The sequence below is a fragment of the Epinephelus moara genome, chromosome 1 (genome assembly GCF_006386435.1).
Source record: "Epinephelus moara isolate mb chromosome 1, YSFRI_EMoa_1.0, whole genome shotgun sequence".
NCBI lineage: Eukaryota > Metazoa > Chordata > Actinopteri > Perciformes > Serranidae > Epinephelus > Epinephelus moara.
This window is the reverse complement of record NC_065506.1, coordinates 24,388,814-24,412,744: the sequence shown is the minus strand read 5'-3', so window position 1 is coordinate 24,412,744 and position 23,931 is coordinate 24,388,814. Positions and strand designations below refer to the sequence as shown.

At 40.6% G+C, this 23,931-nt stretch overlaps 2 protein-coding genes across 4 annotated transcripts in view; one reads left to right on the top strand and one right to left on the bottom strand.

Moving 5' to 3' along the window:
- Positions 1–1,994: 1,994 nt before the first annotated feature.
- sltm (SAFB-like, transcription modulator) lies at positions 1,995–13,636 on the bottom strand. The gene is made up of 20 exons (XM_050054113.1): positions 13,488–13,636; positions 11,583–11,670; positions 11,412–11,467; positions 10,665–10,692; positions 8,598–9,276; positions 7,955–7,998; positions 7,755–7,867; positions 7,478–7,627; positions 7,238–7,350; positions 6,998–7,158; positions 6,790–6,890; positions 6,609–6,665; positions 6,359–6,504; positions 6,052–6,232; positions 5,725–5,849; positions 5,179–5,352; positions 4,522–4,833; positions 4,276–4,411; positions 3,371–3,525; positions 1,995–3,280 (listed from the first exon to the last, which is right to left on the bottom strand). The coding sequence occupies exons 1-20, from the start codon at positions 13,620–13,622 to the stop codon at positions 3,169–3,171; spliced, it is 3,066 nt and encodes a 1,021-aa protein (XP_049910070.1). The 5' UTR covers positions 13,623–13,636; the 3' UTR covers positions 1,995–3,168.
- A 2,763-nt stretch (positions 13,637–16,399) lies between these two features.
- Positions 16,400–23,931, top strand: part of rnf111 (ring finger protein 111) — a 36,171-nt gene continuing 28,639 nt past the window's right edge. Inside the window, exons 1-3 of one of the 3 annotated variants that reach the window (XM_050054793.1) lie at positions 16,400–16,495; positions 16,834–16,896; positions 20,855–21,808. In XM_050054793.1, the coding sequence (XP_049910750.1) occupies positions 20,938–21,808 (871 nt within the window). In that variant the 5' untranslated portion in view covers positions 16,400–16,495; positions 16,834–16,896; positions 20,855–20,937. Of the gene's footprint in view, positions 16,897–20,854; positions 21,809–23,931 lie in introns of all 3 variants that reach the window. The other 2 variants (XM_050054810.1, XM_050054801.1) reach the window with 2 other exon arrangements.

Below are 23,931 nucleotides of genomic sequence, written 5' to 3'. Positions count from 1 at the left end.
GGAAGGTGTTTGTGAATATGGGAGGTTACTCATTGTGTTGATTTCAATGTTCATCTATTTACATAAATGACCAAATAATGTATGTAGCCTTTCACATCACAGTCACACAATGTATATGGTGATATATATATAACAAAATGCCTTATAGACGAGGGACATTCAACCTGATTAGAAGTACCAGGATAATAAAAGACTAAGATCAATAGTTGCCTTGCTGTCATTTGTAATAAGCCCTCATCACTTTGATGACAACCTGATACGAGTCTCACAAGAGCATGGGATTAAAGGGTAAGTTCTGTATTTTCCAATGTGGATCCTATTTCCCATGTTTAGTGTCAAAGAGACTAATGAGAACAGCGATTTTTGAAATGGGTCTAGTATTGAAAGAGAACCCAGCTGCAATGTAATCCCTTCAGGCAACTGGCCACTGTCAATTTCTGTCCATTTCAAGTGCTTGGTTTTGTCACTGACAGGCTCACATTGTTATTCTCAGGGTGCTTTCAGACCTAGAGTTGTTTCTTTGGTCTGAATCAGGGTATAATTTTGTTACAAAGTTGCAAAATTGCCTAGAGTTGGTTGGTGTTCTCACGGCAGCATTTACAAGCGGACCAGATCAGATGCCTTGCACGAGAAAGCTGCTCTTGATTGGTCAGAATTTCCATGTGGGAAAAATTCACAAAGTAAACAAAACGAAGAAGAGTACACTTGCAAGATAAATGCGACACTTTCTAATGTCACAATGGAGGGACAACTACGCAGGTTGATTTTAGCACTGCTCATCGTGGACTATATTGCCGTCATTGTTCATTTTAGTCAAACCATACAGTTTGAAAACGAGGCGCGGCTCCAACTATAAAACAATGTTTTGATGCATTGGATGTGCTGAATGTGCATATTAAGGCAGTACAGGAGGAGGTGCACATTAATAATCCTCCAGGACTGTAACAGGCTCATGTTTAACCCAAACAATGTGTCGTGACTGCAGTTGGTTCGGATCGAGTCAGAACACGTTCTCACTACAAACGAACCGCACCAGAGTTGATTTGTAACCGAACTGAGACCACCTCTTCAAGAAGGTCTCCGGTCTGGTTGTTTTAGTGCAAACCCGAGTGGGATTGCTGTGTTCACACCTGCCCAAATGAACCGCACTTAGTGGGCAAAAGAACCTGAGTTCGATTGAACAGAACCAAACAGGGCAGGTGTGAAAGTGCCCTTAGTGTCTGACAACACTATGGTTAGGATCCCCACAGAAATATACCGTTTTGTTAAAGATCATTTTTGTTTAACCACAAACAGCCTCCAAATCACTGTTGCTGAACTCACCAGAGTCCATTTAGATAAACAGTAATTTTAGCATGTATAGTCAGCATATTTTCACACCTAACTGGGTGGATCAAGAGTTTTATTTCAACTTAAGCAGAGTTGGTGAATGTTAGAACAGTGGAAAGACAGACGAGCATGGTTTTTTGTCAGCTTTATTTTGCTTCTGTTGACTTGGAAGGAAAAGTGATTTACATTTATAAAATTACCGTTTTTTTAAATGGAGTCCAGTGGGTTTGACGATAGCAATTTTGGGGTTGTTTTTGGTTAAATAAAAAGGATCTTATTCTATAACAAAAAGCTCTATCTCTGTAGAGATCCTTTGTAAAATGCTGTCAGACACTAAGAAAAGTAATCTGAGCCTGTCAGTGACAAAACAAGCACTTTTAGTGGACGTAAATTGACAGTGCACAATTGCCCATTAACTTACACTGCAGCCTGTTTCCCTGCTTGCTGTCCTCTTGCTAAATACTGGATCAATTTAAAAAATGGTTGTTCCCATCAGTCACTTAGACACGAAAACATGTGAAAATAGGGTCCATGTTGAAAAAATACATGTTACCCTTTAAGCATAAACTTAAGTGTCAACAATTGGGGTGGGGTCAATAAATCACATCAGTAAACTTTCATTGTGAGGGGAGACAATAAGGCTACAACAGCATGAGTCATTCTGCTCGAGTTTTGTGTAGTTTAATCAAGCTTTATCGACCACTTCGGACATGTGCAGGTAAAGAGTGACAGTCAAATACATAGTGCAGACCTGGATGTGTTGGTCCAACGATAAAGGACAAAAACACAACTTATCGGTTGTTATATTAATGAGTAAATAAAACTCAAATGTCTGAAAAAGCAATATGAAGGTTAAAGGTGATTGTTTAGTCGAATCTGACATGTTTGCTTCACTAAAGTGTTAACCTTTTGTAGTTTTACTCAATGTGCAGATCTCATGCTGTCACTGCATTTTTCAGATTCTTTTACGAGCTGTCATCAAAGTACTTCCTGCTTCTATCACAGGCTTAATGACTTACACAGCATGTCCCAATATCATGTGATGTACAAAACCATATCCATTACAAATTCAGACTACAGGCTGTGGACTGACTGAGAAAACCACACTGTCAGAGCCATTACTTCACTGCCACGTGTAATTGAATTTGCAGTGTTTTTAGAATAACAATGACCAAATATAAAAACGATGCGTCCTATCAGCGACACCACTGAATGCTCTGCAGCAACAGATTTGAAAGTCAGTTTTATTTTAGACACACAGGCCTGTATACGTGGCCTGTGAGAGGTATTTTGCTACAATACAGGCTAGTTTACAATTTGACATTGTTTTAGCAAATCCAACTACTCTTTACAAAACAGGACGTCCACACGAGCATGACTTTTCAAAAAAAAAGAAAAAAAAGAATTCCTGTTACGTGTTTCCTCACAGAGAAACATCCAAATGAGTTAATCATCTGTGACACCCATGAGCTCTATAGTACACTAAAATAAGACCCATTACACAGGAGAACTGAGTGTGACACTAGGCTATTGAAAATGTACATACGACACTCAGAGAAGCTCATAACATCACTTAAAAACTTGTTACAAAGACCTAGGGCTGTACAGTATCTTCCTAAATACAAGTAAAACGTGTGCATGGGGTTGTTTAATGGTAACAGCAGAACTGTCAGGGAAAACCCCACACCGAGGTAAACACTTGTCTATACAAAATAAAATAGTGTCGTCAACCTCATGGCTACAAATGTGCCACCTGAAACAGCTGATTTTCTAATAATAAAGAGTTCACAAAAGTCTTCAAATTTTCAGGTGCCTTTATGTGGCAGAATTTGGTTGCAGTTAGAACTGCCGCGGCGTTCCTTTGAAGGGTTTGAATCCACCCACGTTTCCACCGCTGGGCATGGAGTTGTTGGTGATCTGTACAATTCGGTTCATTCCAGATGAAGAGTGACTGCACACAGAGAGACAAAGACCAAGATTAGCATGATTCATTTTCTCTGCTGTTCTATTGAGTCAACATTTGTTGGTATGTTTGGTATACCTGGACGGAGCCATCATGCTGCCCCGGCTGTCTCCCATTCTGCGATTGTCAGGGTAGCCCCCAGCCTGGGAGCTTGATCCACCATGCCACTCCTTCCTCATCCCCTGATCCCTGCTGTGACGTTCCACCACAACCTGGCGGCCAGAGCTGAAGGGCTGCAGAGAAAGAAGAGATTTTAAGTCAGGAGCCAGTCTTCTATGAATTGTTAAATGTGTGTGTTTGCTACACATTTATACTGAAACTGTTTAAACACCAGTCGTACTAAAACACGACTAAAGTTACAAGTGAAAAACTAGGATCTTGCAGCTTATAGTTCATAAGATTCCACTAACATTTCATTAGTAAAACTGACACAGTAATACTTTCAATTTCTACAGCTGAGTAGGGATCTGAGGATTATTTTTATTACAAGTTATGTTAATTAGATAAAAATAGAAAAGCAGCAACTTCTCACATTTGAGAGACAGGATTTGTCTTTTATCAAAACAAAAATTACAAAGATCAAAGTTGAGGATAACTGCATTTCCGTAAATCAACTTAACATCAAATTGCACATTTTGAGCTGGCTTCCTAATTTAATTTCAAGATTTAAGATAATCTTGAGACGTGTTGTTGTTGTTTTTTCACAAGTCCTGTCAATACCCTGCACCATCAGTACAGAGGACCTGAGAAATACAGTGGAACTCTTGAGGTATTTTCACACCAGGGACCAGAGAAAACAAACAAACAATAAAGGAAACTAAAATAGGAAATATTCACTGACGATTAAACTAAATCAAAAAAGTTTTGGATTTGGTATGGATAGGCTCATTAAAATAATCTATTTATCTATTATACAATCTATTTATTAGCACAAATAAATTGCATTTGGTGTGGGAAGACCTTCAGTCAGAAGGTAAGCTGACCTGGTCACTCATCACCATGGGTCTCCCATCTCGCTCATTAAAGCTGCTCCTTCCACGGCTGGCCGAGGCGCCTCCCCTCATAGATGGGCCTGGACCATCTCTGCCTGATCGCTCTGCACGCATGCGCATAGGTCCTCTGCTCAACCCAGCAAGAAATTTAAAAAAGAAAAACAAATTAGCTTTCACTGACTGTGAGGGGAGAACAGTTAACTGATGATGCTTTGAGTTCAAAAACTGCATTTTTACCGCATATCTCCCTTATTGGTGTTCATGCCTCCATCGTTCTTCCATCCATGCCCTCCGTCCCTGGGTGAGCGGTTGTGCGACATGCCGGGCATTGTAGCTCTGGCTCCCATAGGGCGGTCATGCATGGGCACGGGACGCCTCTCATCTCTGTCCCTGCGGTCGGTGTCCCGGAGCTCGGTGCGCGGTGGAGGAGGTGGCTCAGGTCTGCGGACTGTTTCGAAGCTCTTGGGGTAGCGCTCAAAGCCGGAGCTCTCTCGGTGAGGAGCAGGGCGACTCTTCTTTGGCTCGGGCTCACCGTCAAACCGGTTACGTCTTGCAACAAAACAAAGATCAAAATGAGATTAGTGACATCACACAAAGTTCAATTAGCAAAAAGCAGCACAAAACAGAATCTGTTAGGGAAGGAACAAAGAGCCTAAAGTACTGTGGACTGACGGAGAACACAAGCAATAGCACAGATTCACAACTCAACATGAGCACTATCAGGATGCTTAAACTGAAGCATCTGAATGAAATTCAGACATTATTATTATTTTCATTGTTTCAAAATTTGGTCTTCCTACTTAAACATGTCAAAATGCCTTCTGTGAAAAAGGCCTGCAACTAATAATGTTACCACAGTGAACTACTTCAACTCTTATAGTTCAACACTTGTACCTGTCATACGTGTTGGGCTGCTCAGCAGCAGCCTCTGGAAAACGGCCCCTCTCTCGGGGAGAGAAGTTTGAAAAGCGGTTCTGCTGCCGGTTGTAGTTTGAGCCTTGGTTCATACGGACATCAGACTCAGACTGCATCTTCTTGTTGCCGTTCCAGTAGGAATCGTCTCTCCGGCTGAAACATTGAATACAACCTCGTAAGTAATGAGCTTGGATAGTTCAAGATGTATTCAATACGGTGGCAACATTTTCTATTTAAATACAACATTATGTTTGTATAAGGAGGGTTATGCACTGATGTAAATTATACCATGTCAAACTTCCCTCACAGCCACTATAGGCAGCAAAACAAAACCATATGACTGCAATGAATGGGGAGCACGACTATGTTGTTTTACACAGGCAACATTTGTCAAATAGATAAAAAGCTAAGCTGTAAGTTTGTGAACCTCTTGCCTGACTTGTCCCCACTAAAGTCCAACAATTTCAGTCATAATCACACTACCATGAAACTGCTGAGGGACAAAAACTTTAATAGTGTATCTACCTGTGTTCCACTTCACGGCCCCTCTTGAGGTTGTTTCTCTTCTCCTGCTCATAACGGAGCTGCTCCTGCTGTCTACGCAGCTCCTCACGTTCACGTGCCAGGCGTTCTGCCTCTTTACGCCGCTCCTGAGAGAGGCAGTATTAAAATGCAGATTAAAATTAATTATGGAGAGATGTAGACAATGTTAGACAATAACAAGCAGCAACAAACACCTAATGTCCTGGACGGAAACTGTTTGACATAATAATTCATTCCTGAGATAAGCAGCTTTCACAGAAGTCTGAAGATGTGACTGCGGGAAGGTGAATTTGTTTAAGCTCACTGTACCTGCTCTATACGGGCTCTTTCTCTCTCAAGCCTCTCTCTCTCCAAGCGCTCCCTTTCCAGTTTTTGTCTTTCCATCTCAAGTCTCTGTCGTTCCCGGAGCAGGTTCTCCCGTTCTTCACGCTCCCGTAACAGGCGGACACGCTCACGTTCACGACGTTCTTGTTCAGCAATTTCACGCCGTCTTAAAAAAAAACACTCGTATTAGAACTTTATGACTATAAATACACAATGATCAACAATAACCGTAATTAATTTGAAATTCAATAAATGTGTACAAAAGTATGGACTCTGCATTATTCAACCCTACCTGCGCAACTCCACAGCTCTACGAACGCGCTCCACACGAGCCACCCGTTCACGCATCCTCTGCTCCTTCATCTTCTCAAAAGGCAGGATGTCTTTGACTTCCCCCTTGTTGGCAAAAGGTCGCGGCCTATCTCTCATCATCTCTAACTGAAGGGGAAAATACAAATTTAAGTTTAAAAACGAGCTCAAAAGATAATGCATGTTAAAAGCAAATATAAAGCTGTATGTCCATAACATCAAGAACTTTATACCTCTTCGGGAGGAATCAACCATTTTGGCCGCCTTTGAACATTCATGTTGACAAAGGGCTGGAAAAAAAATAAATAAAAATAATTTACCAAAAGGAATCTTATTATATATCCTCAGATGACAAACTTTAAATAAGCTTTAAATCTATGATTAAACTTAATCAAATAGAAATAAAGGTCTTACTTTGTCAAAATACCTTCCCCTTCTGAAAGGTCTCATTTTGCCAAAATTCGAATCTCCTTTGGGATGATGTATCACCGCCATTTTGCCTGGGCTCTTTGCCCCTAGAAAAAAAAAGGACAATAGGAATAATCAGAGAGAACAGATGTATGCTTATTGATTAACTCAATGAGATTATCTAAATAAGACATAAAGACAAATAAAAACTTACTCCCATGCTTTCTGTCATCTTTCTTTGCAGAATCTTGCCCCGAGTTGGATGAAACTGATTCTGAATTTCCGCTTCTGGCCTCCTGCTTCTTGGATAAATCTTTGTCCTTTTCGGAGAGTTTATCCGACTTCTTGTCCTCTTTTTTGTAAGATGGCTGTGCTCTACATGCAAAGAGAACAAAATGTTAAATGTGCTTTCAATCAACAAAGGATTAACTTTTCAACTTCTTCGGTCACCCACTTGTTAGTCTGTTTTATCCCAGTGGAAGTGCGTTTGTCACTTGATTTGCTGGAACTCGCTTTGTCCTCTGCTTCCTTCTTTGAGCTCTCCTTTTTGAAGGGATCATTTTTGGCCTAAAAATCAGCAGCAGTGAAATATGAATGACACAGGCTCACAATTTTTCCATGAATACAGAGGGCAGCATTAGAACAATCAAGGTTTCCAGAACCATTTTGACTCTACATCTGCTTCCCAACTTACCCTTTCAACATATATCTGCTGTCCATGAAGCTCTGTACAGTCGATATGGGAGACGCACCGTGTCACCTCTGTACTGGAGGACATCGTCACCAAGCCGTAACACTTTGAACCAGGACTGCGAGCATTTGTAACCACCTTGGCGCTTAGAACCTGTTGGCAACAAATTTCTGTCAACATTTTTCTACGACACTAAACAAAGTTATGGCGATAGTTTCAGAAATATTCAAAATAAGCAACAACTAACTCTAAAAATAAATAAACTGCACTCGTTTTTTACCTTCCCATATTTGCCAAACAGGTTCTTCAGATCAGCTGCTTTTGTGTTTGAAGACAGGCCGCTCACCCATATGTTACGAGAAGAGCTGCTGTTGCTGCTACTGCTGACGACTCCTGATAAAGATGTCGGCAGTCATTGGGTATGAAAATACTGCATCCCTAGGTTTCAAATTATTAAGATGATTTGAACATAATTCTTACCCTTTTCATCTTTTGTAGCTTTTCCATCTCTGTCTCTTGAAGAGCTACAAAGCAAACGTTGCAACAACAAACAGAGGAAATGAGTGAAGGTAAATAAAACCTGGTGTAAAGTGATACGCATTCATCTAGTGGAATAAAACACCACATTTTGTACTTTTCAGGACAAAAAAAAATCCTGTGGGCAAGGCGTGGATCTGAACCAATGTCTCAAAGGCTTCATTGCTTTTCCAGTGGTGAGATGGGTCAGGTTGTCAGCCAATTTATTCCCTGGACCAATGAAATCTTCAGAGGTTTGTTCAACTTCACAGTGAATCATTTGACCAAAAAGGGAAAAAAAAAAATAACCACTGCCATCACGGGGACTAATGCTCTTTTAGAATGCCTTGTGCAGAAAATGGAAATGGCTTTAAAACTGCCGGAAAGATCAAAGTAACAAAATAAGAGATGTTTTCTCAGCTCCTGGTTAATGTCACAATTTAACCAACTTCAAAAAAAAATAAATCAAAGTAGTAAATGGCAGGATTAGGTACATCAGTGAACATTTCCCTTATGGCAAAAAAAATCTTGAGGCTACCCACAATGTTGCGTTCTTAGTGAGCTGGACTTGGTAGTAGTATCAAAGAACTGACATAGAAAGACAAACCTCTTTGCTTGACCTGATGCCCCAGTAGTGGAGGGGCCTTTCTTCCCAGAATCCTTGTCTTTGTCTCCTGTTTCAGCTTTCTTCTGGGCCTCTCTGCCGTCTTTCTTCGTGGGCTCACCCCTGGATCCATCATCTTTCTTACCATCTTTGTGGCCCTCGGTCTCTTCCGCTTTCATGTCATCATCTGGGCCCGTCTCAGCAGAGGCCTCTGGCTCATCAGTGCCCTTCTCGGCCTCTGGATCTGGAAGTTTCACATGTTTACCTGTTTCCAAGAGATCATCACCATCAACATCTAGGGTGATGGCGTCTTCATTTTGGATTGAGACCGACAGGTGATCGTCCTCAGCTTCTTTGGGGGAATTCATGGCTTCAGCCTCCATCTCAGCCAGATCGGCCTCCCCCTCTGGCTCAGCCTCCCCATCCATCTCTGGGTCGGCGTCCTCATCCACCTCTGGCTCAGCGTCTGCATCGACCTCTGGCTCAGCATCCACCTCTGGGTCAGCCTCCGCATCCACCTCTGGCTCTGGTTCTGGCTCAGGCTCTGAATCAGCCTCTGCCGCCACAGCTTCTGACTCTGGCTCAGCCTCAGCCAGGGCGTCAGCCTCAGGCTCAGCGAGGCTGTCCTCACAGGGTGCAGGCTTAGAATTTTCACGAGTACCATCATCTGTATCAGTTACATCTGAGGGATTTAACAAGGATAAACATGGCAAAACACAACTTTTAACATTGACATGTCGCATGTTACTTGACCTAAAAAGTAGAATAGAAAGCACATTTAGTGTTAATGGTCATCGAGGGCGTAGACACCACAGGAAGACACAAAACACACACTCTTCACTGAAAACGGGGGATGATTCAGTGCTCTTCATTTCTTGACACATGTAAAGTATTTGAGTCATGATTCACACTGAACGTGCAATCCCAGATGCTTCCTGTAGTGTGGCAGATCTCCAGGTGGGAATCTTGTAGCAAAGTTCAAACGAGGAGGAACAACTCATCAGTTCATCTGTCAGTCTTTTTCCATTATGCAAAATGCATCCCCAGCTGATCAGTCCATGGAACGTCATCTTAATTATAGGAAATCTTCAATTCCCTCAATATTTCTTCAATAGTCAATATCATCAATGTCTTATCAGCAGATTTCAGAGCACTCTGAAAAATTATTTTTCATCAGCGAGTCCAACCAGCTGTAATGTGTCCAGTCAATTGTACACATCCGTGTACAAAAAGCATGTCCTTTTGGTGGCAACAGTCTGCCCTTCCTGTCTCAGGCCATGCTGTATGTCAGATCTCTTCAGTGTATGCATCATGCTGGGGCTGCAATCGGCCGGCAGGATTATGTGCCAATTTCGATGGATGTCGTCTGCAAAGAATGTATGAAGTCTCTTGATCGTTCAGTTGCCTCCTGAATTGAGGTCTCTGCATCTTTGTTAAATGTTTGGAGGGATCTAGCATTCCTTGAGCCACCCAAATCTCATCCTCATCCACAGGCTGTCTCACCTGACAAAACCTGTAATAAGGTGTTTTATTCATGTGGCAAAGGCAGCAAAGTATTCAGACCTGCACAGGTCACTTGTCTGTCCACCAATGTTGTCGATCAAAATGTCAACAGGTAAGTGCAACGATCCTCGAGTGCTACAAGTTGTTGCTTCATCTGATTCATTGGACATAATAAAATATCAGCTTGTTTGTGAGCCTTCACTCTGTTTCCCTGGGGAATGTAGGAAGTTGAATGCCAGAGCAACAGAAATCCAGACGCAAAGAGAACTTCTCTGTAAAATATTTTGAGTAATCCACGAAAATGTGGTGACTGAGTCAAGGCAACCCACATCCAATGATTCATGTGTACCAATTACAAAAAGCTCGAGTAGGTCTTCAGAAATGTCTTCATTAAACACATCCTTGGTGCTCTTTTTAGCACATTGTGACCTAGATAGTGCAGAAGCATGAAACACCACTAGATGTGGTTTTGCATTCTAACAGGAGTTTCTTGTCATCATACATTTAAACTGTAAAGAAGAAACAACCTTGCTTTAGCATTGGTCATTAGTGCGCCAGCATACATACCTTTTTCTGACTCATACTCCTCAGTTTCCTAAAAAAGAAAACAGTGAGATGAGCTGCCAAATATTTCAAAACAATAGGTGCAGCAACAAAAAGTTGTTATAACTAATTGTACAGAAATAACAAATAACTGTCGTATTTAAGTTTTTTTTCCTATTAAGTAAACGCTTCTATAATATGAATCCATGAAGCATCAATCAAATCTCACAAGAGATAGTGCTTTTAGAGGTTCTAATTTCTATCAGACAACTACAAGATGTGGCTTAAAACTAAAAGAAGACAAATACACTGGCTATGAGTTTTCACAATAGTTTTACACAATTGCAATTAAGAAGTTTGAGCCAGTGTGAATAAAGTTTGTGGGTTTGAATTCAGTTCTTAAATGGGACTGAGAAAGGGCTGAACTAACGTGTAACAACTTTGTAAACAATATTTTCAAGCATGGTAAGTGTAACAAGTATCTTACTGCTTTTTTCATACATCCTTTTTGCAATTTTCAGACGATGACTTCCAAACTTTTAAATAAATTCAATTTTGGCTTTAATACAAACCATTTAAAAAGGTTTTCATTACGGTGATCAGGTTCACACTCTGGTTCAAAACAATTAGTGCTAAGAGTTTATGCACAAGAACACTAAAAAGGAATGACATTAGATGTCATTTTAATGATCATTGTGGGGGCCAAAGATAAAAAAAAAGGGACTAACTCATGAACAACATTTATGCAACAGAAATGTATGCCACAGTCACCTTGGAAAACACATCCTCTTCCCCAGTGGTGTCCGCATCTGAATCCACTTTCTTCCCTGTAAGGTGAAATATAGAAAAAATTAAAAACCTACATGAAAACTAAAAATAGAACAGAACATATGAACTCACTTTGCCTCCCCGTCTCACTGATTAAATCAAAAGCAAAATTACCTTTGGCTTTCCCACTTTTCCGAGCTGATGAGTCAGTTGAAAGTGGGACTTGAATATTTTCTGCATCACCATCTTCATCCTGAAGAGCCTTAAAAAAGATTTAATAAAAACAGTTTAAAATATTTTCACCAAACACAGTATATCCTTGTTGTTCCAGTTTCATCCATCGCCAGTTGTCTAGTAGGGATGCACCGAATATTTGGTAACCTAATATATTCGACCGAATATTGCAAAAAACCACACATCCGGTATTCGGTGGAATAAGTGAAAAGCAAGGCCGAATAATAACGGCGTGTTTTGATAACGCAATCAAACAGCGTGCGGTGACGGACGGAGTAAAATGTTGGCAGTGTGGCGATATTTCTAAAGTGTTGACACAGACAGGAATGTATTCCTGTCAAATACGGCGGCCATAGTGCTCCGCGGCGCAAGGTAAGGGCTTACCGGCGACGGAGAAGCCCGGTTCCAGGTCCAATAATTTCCTCTTCTTGGTGTCATGACGGCCCAAAAGTACCTGGACAGCCGAGCCGTGGCGGCACACAGGTATGTGACGTGTCAGAGGAGAAACGAGCCGTTCACATTTCTCTCTTTGTGGCAGGTAACGCTCCACAAACCTCACCGCACTTTAGGGACTGTTCTTAACTTGTCAGGGGAGGAGGGTGGCTGGTTGATTTTTATTTTATTTATTTATTTATTTTATTTTGATCCCCGCAATGTTAATCACTCATTGATGCTGTTTTTGAAGTATGAATAAGTCAATAAGTAATTTATTCCATTGAAATATCATTGATGTATTATAGAAAAGTGATTTATCTTTTTATAATGACAAAAGGCACATCTGCCTCATTTTCGCTGTGGTATCGTGATACTACTCAGAACCGTGATACTTTCACTGGTATCGTACCGTGGGCCACAAATTTTCATTTCGGTGCATCCCTATTGTCTAGTTAAATGAAAACGCATGCACCTGTTAAAACAGAATAACCTGTGTCTTTTGAAAAGTGATGACCGAGTGTGTTGTTTTATGCTTCGTGGGACAGTATTCAGGTCCAGACTGTCAGTGATTAAGGCTGCATAGTCCTGGTTTACTGACTATAGATGAAGGCTCTTATTTTGGCTTTTTTTTTTTTACTCTAGCCAGAATACATTAGCAGAAATATTTTTTATTGTTTCTGCCTTCTCATGAGGCAGCCGCAGCAAAACATGATTATGGGAACGTGGAATACTTTGAGGTTTCAAGTGGGTTCAAATCAAAAAGACAGGCATGGTGTAAAATCTAATATTCTCTATATAAATGACTTTGGAAAGCAAATATTACATATACAAGCATTCTTAGATGTGGAATTATGGATACATTTTAACTTTTGTCTTCCCAAAACTAAATGAACATATTGGCCATAATCTTGTGGTCCTACTACAGATGTCTAGTTTTAGTCAATCATGTATGTAACAAACCCCAAAATATAACCAATCTAATTTCAAAACACAGATCTGATCTTAGTTGTGAACTAACTTGACATAGCAGCCCTGTTGTTTGGGGGCATAGGGAGCCTACAGAGGCCTTCCGTGTCTATTTTGCTCCCGTTCATTTAACGTTACAGAATCATGTTCTTTCGCTTATCACACTAGCTCGAGTAGCTAACACTTTTTCCGACAGGTGTAACGTTAGCGTTATGAGTACAGGGTAAGCAGTTGACCCAGAGTATAGTAACTAAAGCTAAATACAACCAGCGGGTATTTCGACAGTTAAACTGACCACACTAAACACCATACAGATATTTAACACATAACCTAGCAGCAAACACAACCGTCACAACGCTAGCTGACGTTAGCATTAGCAACTCCGCAACGCATTTCCCAGCTCGGTCACCCCTCCTTGCAAGTATTTGCTTCTTTTTAAGTTACCTGTCTCAATCTTGCAACAAGAACGCTCTTTACACCAGAAGTGTCCAAATTCCTTCGTTTGAGCTCGGATTTAAGATCAACAACTCTTAATTCGGATATTTTCTTCGACTCCGTGGAAATGGCACCCGTCGCCATTTTACCTCAAGATTATAGATTTTAGCGCACGCGCAGATCTAATTTTGCCCAGCTTCTTCTTCGTTGTCTTTATTTGTCGTCACTAAATGATGCATCGCCACCTACTGTGGTGGGGGAGCCAGTGGATTAGTAAATGAAATCAAATTTGTGTCCCATAACATATTTCAGGAACAAAATCGTTCAACCAAATTACAGAGTGGTAAATCCAGCACCTTGTATCCAACACAGTTGCAGAGTTTTTAATTTAATTTGAGTAGTTTGCAGAAGAAGCCGCATTGAGCACAGTAAATTTGCCATTGCAAAAAAAGCACTGATGCGGGCATTTTTATTTATGATGTGGAATAAAGCCTAATCCTTAGCAAAGTATTGACAATGTACAGGTCAAAGTACATTTTTATTCACCCACATGTCACTGCACACATTTAGGCCTACCCAGCTGTTGATTTTACAAAGACCATATTCAGCTGCTTTTCTTGTTGGTCTCAAAAGACTTTTAGGCTCTCCATTTAATCCAGACCCAATCCTAAACTTGTCTCACCAGCCCCAGATACTTGTTGGGTGTAAATCTACTGTTCCACACTACAGTATATGCAAATCCTGCTTTATGATGCCCTGCACCTGTACTTTGCCAATCTTTTGTTTTATAAAAGACTACTTGTCCCGACTCTGTACCCATCTCCAAGCTACATATATACTTGTACATTTGGTTAAACCTACACTTTTTAGACAGATTAGCTGTCCTCTTTCTCGCTGTCATTTTAATTAAAGCAGATCAGCAGTATATTTTCCTCTCTTCTGATGAGACGGAAGCAGGCTCCTAATATTTTCTTCAACTCCATGTCAGCTGTGAAATCTGCACTACAGTTCTCTGGTCAAGATTGAGGCACACATTAGGTCAATGATGAATTCAGTAATATCTCCAATATGTAAGCTATTAAGATACTAAAATGTCATTACTCTTTGGATAATATAATGCAACATACAGCGTATGCCTCACTTATTTTGAATCATACACGAGGGACTAAAGGTGACAATACAGAATAACCTGGTATTGCGGTAAAGCCTTATCAGAGACACAAATCCATTTTATTCCATAATTTAACTCTTACATATGAGCTGCAACCCCAATAAATGTCAAAACAAATATGGCTGTGTTATATAGGCTATGAATAATGAGGATTATTTATTATTCTCACTGCCAGAATTTGCTTTTCTTTATCTAGGGTAAAATGGGACAAATAAGATTTTACATCTTGGGCTATTTACATATTAGCAGCCAGTCACCAAACATTTTATTGCATTGTAAGCACAAATGTTCTTTACATGAAACAATAATTTTTATTGGTCTGCGGTAACTAGGATGGGCAGAGCAAAGATTAAAACATCCATTGGTCCCAGAATTTCCAAAAGAAGCCGTGTGGCATGTTAAATTTCACATTTTGGTGATAAGAAAGCTGCAGCTAACATAAGGGTATAACAACAAAAATGGCTGTATGATGTTGCATTTTATTAAATGTTTGACTTAAAATTAAAATATTATCACAATACACTTTTTATGGGATAAGGGTTTTGAGTGAGTACTTAATGCATTTAGGTAAAATGGGAAAATCAAAATTAAGCTCAAATGGGATGGGTTTTTTTAAAAGTGAAACCAGCATGCTTTTAGGCTACTCTGTGCCATAAATCATAAGTTATGAAACTATGTGATTTTTCTTTTGTTTTTTTGTCACCTGGAAAAAATTTAAGATGATGCTGTGAGACCATGGCAGAAAAGTCTTTTTTAATGAATAGCCACAGATTGCATTAATAATTTAATGAATTAATGACTGAACTAATAAATGGATTCAACCATTAAAAACTTAAACAAACACAACTCTCTCATTTTACCTGAACATGTTATTGTAGTGAGCTAGATGTCCTTGATGTGTTTGAGGGTCCAAAGTTTCCAAATTATTTTACTTAGCAACATATTTCCTTGAGAGAAAAATAGCAGAGAGCTTGATTAAGCTCTAAAGAAACACTCAGAGTAGTCCTCAGAGTTTTAGGTGGTTTTCTTGGTAATCTACCACAAAGTGTCACACATATTACCTGACTTCACTCGACATATCTGTTGTCACAGATTGAAAACTCATATGTTTAGACTACACCTTAGCCCATTAAAAACAACTCTATCTCCATCTCTTGCTGTCTGTGGATGTAGCATTTTAAGCAAGTCATACTGGTCATCATATTTGATGAAGGTGATGTAACCTGCTTGCATGATTCTTGCAATTTTGGGGTTAGATACATGTGATGTAATAATGTAAGCTTTCTGACATATCTGCCTGTCATTCTCTGTATCACATTACCCTCTGATTATTAGTATGAGTACACTGGATTAAAACGTCATTTCTATGACAATAATTTGTGCAATTAAGCACTCTTGGTGTTCATGTATTGGTGTTTCATGAAGGGTTTCCACACGTCTGACCTATATCCGCTAGTGGGCGCTGTGGTATTTGGAATGGAGGATTAAGGAAGGTGCAAAACAATGATGCAAGGATTTATATTATAATCCGTATACAGACGTACATTCTCACAATTACACTGAGCTTTTCGTGCTCGTTTGTCGACACGAAACAGTTTGAGGAGAGAGTTTCCACTCGACATTGCGTATTTTTATCAACACGGTCTGCTTTGAAAAGTAAAAGGGATTAAGTCGAGCTGTCGCAAAGTGTCGTAAACGGCTGACGGCTAGCTGCGATGTGGCGCCCCCGCGTGGCGGCGAGGCCAACGGCTGTGTTGAATCTGTAGCCAGCGAACGGACGACCTGCTGGGTAAACAAGAGTGGATGCTTCGAGCGGCAGGAATGGCAACTTCGTCGAGGGCTAATAGTGAGACATTTCTATCTTGTCAAACAGAAACACAGTAGAGAGGTCGTGCTACCTTTTAAGATTCGACAGGCGTCCGTTGCGAGTCAAAATGGCTGAGTATAATCGGGTATTTGCTGAGTGAAGTGGAACTAGCCTTTACGTTAGCTTAGCTCGTAGCCGTCCAGGGCCCATTGCCTTCGATTTTGCTGCTCGGCTCAGCTCGGGACTGTGTTGTCAGTTTCACAATCCCAGCCACTAACGTCCTCGGATCGCGATTTCTATGTAGGCCTGTCTAGTTGCAGTCAGGGTTAACATTCAGATAAATGCTCGTTTTCAGCGCTTGTCATTATTCCCCACAGGATTTAACCTCCCATGTTACTAAAAGGACGGTGACACAATTTGGAAAAAGGACTTAGACCCAGGTACGTGTTGTCTTTGTTGTCTTCTGTCTGGAGTAACTATGTGTCAAGCTAGGTAACTAGCTGTCCACTTTGGTTTCTCTCGATTCATTTTCATAATAAATCTCAACATAAGTTACTTAAATTGGATATTTTTAGTGCTTCTACATAACTACGAGTTTATGTGGCCCTAGTCCCTCCAGCAGCGTATGTGGGATACAGACAGACAGCAGCCGAGCTCATTGTAGGCGAATTGTTCAGCGTTGTAGAAACTATGCTTACCCTCACGTTCAGGCTCGATGCTGTGAAGCTAAATAAATCTATGTAGCTGTGTTTTTTTCGATTGCCTAGTCAGGGTGATTGGTAGTCGTTTCACAGACAGAAAGCACAGTGAGAATCGTTAGCAGCAGCTCAGCAGTCCTGTCTCAGTCGTACATCTTGAATTGGTTTACTGTTGCCATTTCTGTTACACCACACATCTTCTGATCTAAGTAACTGCGACTGCTTCACTTGGTGGTATCTGCAGTATTTGTTACTCATGTTATTTGGCCCTCTGTATGAGGAATGTGTATTATTCAGCCTTGATGCATGGGGATTTTTTCTATCAGGGCTGTCCTCTGAGGCCCCTGAATTCATGCATGTCATTGCGCAGCTTTCTCTGTGGCATCTGAAGGACTCTCACTTATCAGTGAGTAGTATATAAAAGCAGATGTGACTTGGGTTTAGCAACATCAGCCCTCTTTCATAAAAGTTGCAGCTTCAGGCCAGCGTGTTGTCAGGACAACCAGCATGTTAGTATGAGTTGTGAATATATAATGAGATGACATTGCTATGTGCGTTTTCAGTCTTTAAATATCTAATGCAGTACTAAACAGGGGAACATCACATACACCTTTACAATTAATGCAGTCTAATACAAATACCCTGCAGCAAACATGACCAGGAATGTTGATGTGTTGCATTTTTTTTCTGAGACTGAGCCAGAGAGAGGGAGTGAACTCTCAAAGTTTTGTAGCTGTGTCTACATGAGTCTTAAATTTGCTAATGACCCACATTGGAATAAAATATCTTACAGTGTCTTAAATGCAGTAGTTGGATGTTTATATGTTGACCACGTTTGTCAGACTTTGTGTATAAGAATTTTGATTTAGATGAAATTACATAAAGATGCTGACAGATGCAAGACATCCACATTTGATGTAGTCTCAGCGAACAATGTGGATGGTACAAGCAAAGCATTGCTTTTTATTTTCTTGAGTTGTGTTACATCACTTGTGCTTCCAGATGGCCACATAGACAGGGTCAGTACAATATGTTCCTAAATCACTTGCTGAAATAGTAGCTCCATGATTTTGTTTTCTGATTACATCATATCAAGAAGTGTGGTTGTCTTGTTGCTGTGGGCGATATCACCACGTGCATATAGTGCACAAGCCTGCAGTTTTCTTCACACAGTCCCTAACATTTTTAAAACGCAGTTCATTCACGGACATCACTGCAGATATGCAACACCATTTGTGAGTGTGTATAGAGATAGCCCTACAAATTTTGATCACTGCAAGTAGGAGCGATCAAATATTATGCTTCTGCTTTGGATTTTTTAAAATCATATATATATATATTTAGTCTTCTCAACCACTTGAACCCTGTTTGTGTTTTTGATTAAAATACAAAACTAGGATCTGATTCACTGGATCAGTATCGAGGCAGTAATAGATTAGTATTAGCTATGTTGCCTGATCTATTACAGATCCCTGGTGTATTATACACCTTGGCAATCCGGGCACTCCACATATTAAAAATTGAAAAACAAGCATTTCACTCTATTAAAACAGTGGAATTGTTTTCTACACACTAATATCGCAAAATCTTGCTTATGATAACAATGGCATCACACTTTGGGGGATTGGTATTAGATAAGTGATACATTGCAAGAAAGTGCTTTACAATAGGATATCTGTGTAACTGAAGAGGACTACAGACCAGTAAACTATCACAGTTTTCTTAGAAGCAGCAATCAGTAATATACAGAATGTATTCATTGTATTAAAAGAGCTTTTCAGGTTTATTGACACTTAGGGCTACTGGGAATACTGTTCCCCAGTATTGTGATCTTTGTCAGTGCTAACACCACTGTTGGCTGGCAGAGGGTGAGACATGTGCTCATCTGAAAATATGCATAAATCTCAACAGAGGCACAGACTTTTGTTGTATTTACGAAGTAGCCTACATTTCAGCAACGCTGGAATGTGGCATTGCTCTGGGAGACCTTACACTGCTGTGAAAATTCTCCCATTGCAACATGCCTAAAGAGTCCCTTCCTCCTGGTGCACATAAATATAGATATAACTGTCCCAAAACTCATGACATAAACATGAGAATCAGTTTCATGGTGGACATCCCCTTTATTAAAATCCCATCTTTATTTAGTGTGATTGATGCGTTGCCAAGAATCAACAATAAAGCAAGCACATCAGTATTGACTCACAGCCATGACTTTTGACTCAGCCTCTGGGTATTTATTTTCTACCTTTAATCGGCAGCTTTGGGTCACACTGTCTTTATTTGTACCAAAAAACAGAAAGACTGTTAGTGAATGAACGCATTGCCCCATGTTGAACACCATGAATACACGACAACACACTGTTGTTGTCATTAGGAAAATTATGTTTTTAGACCCGTGACATGCAAGAAAATAATATTAAATAAAATTTTAGTTAAAAGCAAGTCTGATATGCTCTGCTGTAGGCTGTTTTTTAAATGGCTGATGTTGAACAATTCAGCAGCATAAAGAGAACTATGATCATCACATGATCTGCATCATAGGAAAAAATATAATTATAATGATCTGGATGAAAATTTAATAATTGTAATTTTATTTATTTTATTATTTATCATTATTAATGTATTGTATCTATGCTCCTTACATTCTTTTTTATATTTCCTCCGTAGCTTTTGCAGTTGCTGATCTCTGTATTTGTTTATTTATTTTCAGATTCCCCTGTCACCTAATTTTACTTGTAATTGGTACAAGTAGGGATAGGTATTATCATTTATAGTCATTTAAAAATGTTGTCTTTTCTTAAAGGTATACTATGCAGATTTGTCCACTGTTTGTAAACATGCTTGCCAGCGAAAGTGAAAGTAAAAGCCAACCTCAGATTCACTCTTGTTTGTATTTTGCCTCACTATATTTATGTTTTTCGGAGCTGTGTCTCTTGGATGCCTGCTGCTTATGGTCTGGCTCCCGGTCGCTACCTTTTTATAGAGGCCCGACATCACTTGAGTGCTGTGGGGGTACACGCCCATAAAAATCCCAAACACAAAAAACAAGAGGAAAATAGAAAAGTATTGGCAGAGGGCAGAGTCTCTGCAGAAAAATAGTGGATCATAAGTGATAATTTAGAGGGCTTACTCTTGCATGAATCCAAACATTGTTTTATGGGGAAGTCCTGCATAGTATATGTTAAAAAAAAAAATGTCAAACAAGTTTTGTCTCCAATTTAGCAGAGACTGAGATAGTTACATTTAGTAATGGTCATTTAACTGTTGTCCATGATGATTTGATGTATAGAGTCCATAATTTTAATATTTATTCATAATTGTAACACACTGAAGCAGCTAACTAGCTTTGTCCTCTGATCAAACAAATTTGGTCTGATTATTTAACATATGGAGTCAAAGTTGATCTCGGCAAGCTGGCTGTTTTATCACTGATATCCAAATTGGTCATTGGTGACGTTATTTATTTACCTAACAGTTAATTTCAGCATTGCATTTCATGGATGAATGAGAACACAGAAAACTTTTAGCTCATTGATCAGACTTATATTTAGATGTGATGTTTTGAAACTGGTCTTGATTTTCCAGAGCTGTTGAAAGACCTTAATCTTTTCACTGACATAATGATCTTTCATTTCATATTCACACAGTGCAGTGACTTGTGCTACTGTAACGCTTTTCCCTTCTTCTTCTGTTTCAGATTTTGTGAGATGCAGCGGATAGACGCCTAGGAACTGATGTGAGTGCATTTGCTGTTTGCCCTTTGAGGACGGACCTGCCACCATGAAGAGTGAGGTGCCATCTGAGGCCCCCAGCAGACAGGAGCATCTGAAGGAGCCACTGGTGAACCCAGAGCCCATGGAGGCAGCCAAGAGCTTCCCTAACAACATGGAGGTGATTGGAAAGAGCGAATTTGAAACCCTGTGTGAGTCCAGGCATCGGACCCTGAGGGACACAGGGACACACAGAGACTCAGAACGGACCCTTCCTGGGCGCAGAAAAAGAAAAGGCCAACAGGCAGGGCCATCAGACTGCTCGCTGAAGGAGGGCCACATTAGTGAGAGTTCACTGGCCACTCAGCGTGCCCGGGTAGAACTTTTACAGCACCCCAGTGAGGATGAACATAATCACGAGTCCTCTTTTAGTGACTGTGCTTCCTCCCCTTCCTCTAGCCTGCGATTTGGGGACTCGGACACTCTTAGCTCAGAGGAGGAGGGGGAAGGTGGAGCAACAGGGGGCCAACACAAGGCTCCTGCCCTGACAACAGGAGGAGCCGCCGGAGTCGGCCTGCGCCCTGTTCTGGGTCGAACTCGGGGGAATCGCTCTCATAAGTGGGTGCGGTCTGAGGCTGAGCCAGTGCTGCTGAAGCGGCCGTGTCTGAGCAGCCGGCGGCCTCTTCATAGGAAACGCTTTGTGAAAACAGCTCCTGGAGGGGGTCAGCGGACTCAGAAGCAAAAGGAGCGACTACTACTGCAGAGGAAGAAACGTGAAGTAATTGCACGTAGGAAGTATGCTCTACTTCATAGCACCAGTAGTTCCAGCGAGGAGCTGAGTAGTGACTCTTCCTCCCCCTCTTCTACCGAAGCCGAAGATGAGCTGTATGTAGATGTTAGCAGCACCAGCAGCCAGCCCAACAGTGCGACTGTAGCCACAGGTAATTACAGACCACCGCTCTATTACAGTTGAATTGTAATATCTTTATTGTATCTAAAATATCTTGCTTTGCAGCATACGTTATGTTTGCGTAGGCTATATCATATGGTTCAAAGCAGCAGGGAATACATACATAGATTTTACTGCGTGATTGCAGTGTGATCAGCATAACACAGTGGACCACAGAGGGTAGTCAGGATCAGTCATTATGTGTTTGTATTTTTAGGGGTGTCAAAGTTTGTGTTAGAATAGTTAAATATTTTATATATATTTTTATGGTAAACTGTAAAAGAAAGTTTAGATGGCTTATACAGTATTTTAGGGCCTTATTAAACTGTTGCTACACAGCATGGGTTTAGTAAATATCAACAGGCAGAATAATACACCACAGTGTTGACATATTCATTTCTTTTTTTGTGCTGTTTGTTAAAAAGATAGGCAAAGAGGGGTAACATCATAGTTGTAACACTATAATGGAAACTATGTCTCCTAAAGCTCACAGGCACTAGGATCTCTAACACTGCAGAAAAAAGCACAATCCAGCATGAATTAACATTTTAATTGAAGTACATTGATGCACTGTGAATTAATATGCACTGAAAAGCAGAACAGAAAAACAGAAACGGCTGGTGCCAGAGAAGGGCTAGTCAACATGTTGTGCAACCTGCAATAGGAGCTGGACTGAGGTTTTTAATCACAAAAAAAGTTGTTAGTGTTGTACTTCTTTAAATAACCTTAATAGGCAAACATTGTCATTTATCAAAATTTCCCTTCACTGCACAATCAGAATAAGTATTTTTTGTAACAGGAGTGTGATAATGTTAAGTGATCTCGCTAAAGCCCCTTTTCCACTGGACAAAATACCCACTAATACCTTTTGTCTTCAGTGGGAAAGGTCACAATTGGCATTCACTCCCAGGACAAATGACTCTGCAGTAGTCACGGTTATTTATCAGCTCTGATCGGCTTTGATTGGCTCCAGTCAGTGGTGATAGAAATATGGCACCCAGGTGGACACTAATTTCTGGCCCTTTTCAGGCGCAGTGCAATGACACAAATTCTGACTATCTCCGTCCAAGCAGTGCTCAAACATTGTTCCAAATTAGTTGACACCGAGTTTAAAAGAAAGACTGCATAGAAACAGATATACACCAATCAGCCACAACATTAAAACCACTGACAGGTGAAGTGAATAACATTGATCATCTGAGAAATATTGTGTTCTGGCATACATGTGGAAGCCACTTGACATGCTCCAGCCACCCAAACACTGTGACAGACCAAGTACACCCCCTCATGGCACTGCCATCACAAGGGACCTGACAAAGACCTTAAGGTGTCGACTAGCCCCAAACTGGCACTGGCATGTCCCATGAATGCTTGATCAGGTTGGGATCTAGGGAATTTGGGGGTCAGGTTGACACCTTGAGCTCTTTTTCACATTCCTCGGCCCATTCCCGTGCAGTTTTTGCAGTTTGGCACGACACATTGTCCTGTCATTAGGGAGTGCTATTGCAATGAGGGGGTTAGGGGCTTGGACTTTCACTGTGTTTGGGTGGGTGGAGCGTGTCAAGTGGCATCCACATGAATGCCAGGAGCCATGATTTCCCAGCAGAACATTGTTTGGTAACTAGATGATCAATGTCACTCCCTTCACCTGTCAGTGGTTTTAATGTAGTGGTTGATCATTTAAAAAAGAAGTAACCATTGTAACATTTTCACTGACCTCCATGCTGCTTTCTTATGTTTACTTACCTGTTTTCTGGCACATTTGTGACATCAAATGTGATAAAAACAACAAACAGAAAGGCATACTCGTCTACTGCAGAGCTGTGAACACTATGTTCTATTGGCAATGGGAAAGGAGTGTATCACCTGTTTTTAGCAGGTTTTCCCACAGTAAAAAATAGGGATGCACCGAAATGAAAATTTGTTGCCGAAGCGGAAGCCAAATAATATTAAACGCTTGGCCGAATACCAAGTACCGAATACCGAATATTGTTGTTTAGTTTTTCATTAGTTTTTGCAGATGAACCCCCTCCAGATTAGTGTTGCCACGGTACCAATATTGGGACCCACTGTATGATACCAATGAAAATATCATGGTTCTGAGTAGTATCACGA

Coding starts and splice junctions, on each gene's coding strand:
- sltm (XM_050054113.1), bottom strand. CDS start 13,622: ATGGCGACGGGTGCCATTTCCACGGAGTCGAAGAAAATATCCGAATTA. Junction 5,353..5,724: donor GGCCGTGAAGTGGAACACAG/GTAGATACACTA, acceptor TCAATGTTTCAG/CCGGAGAGACGATTCCTACT. Junction 4,834..5,178: donor CAGCCCAACACGTATGACAG/GTACAAGTGTTG, acceptor TTTTGTTGCAAG/ACGTAACCGGTTTGACGGTG.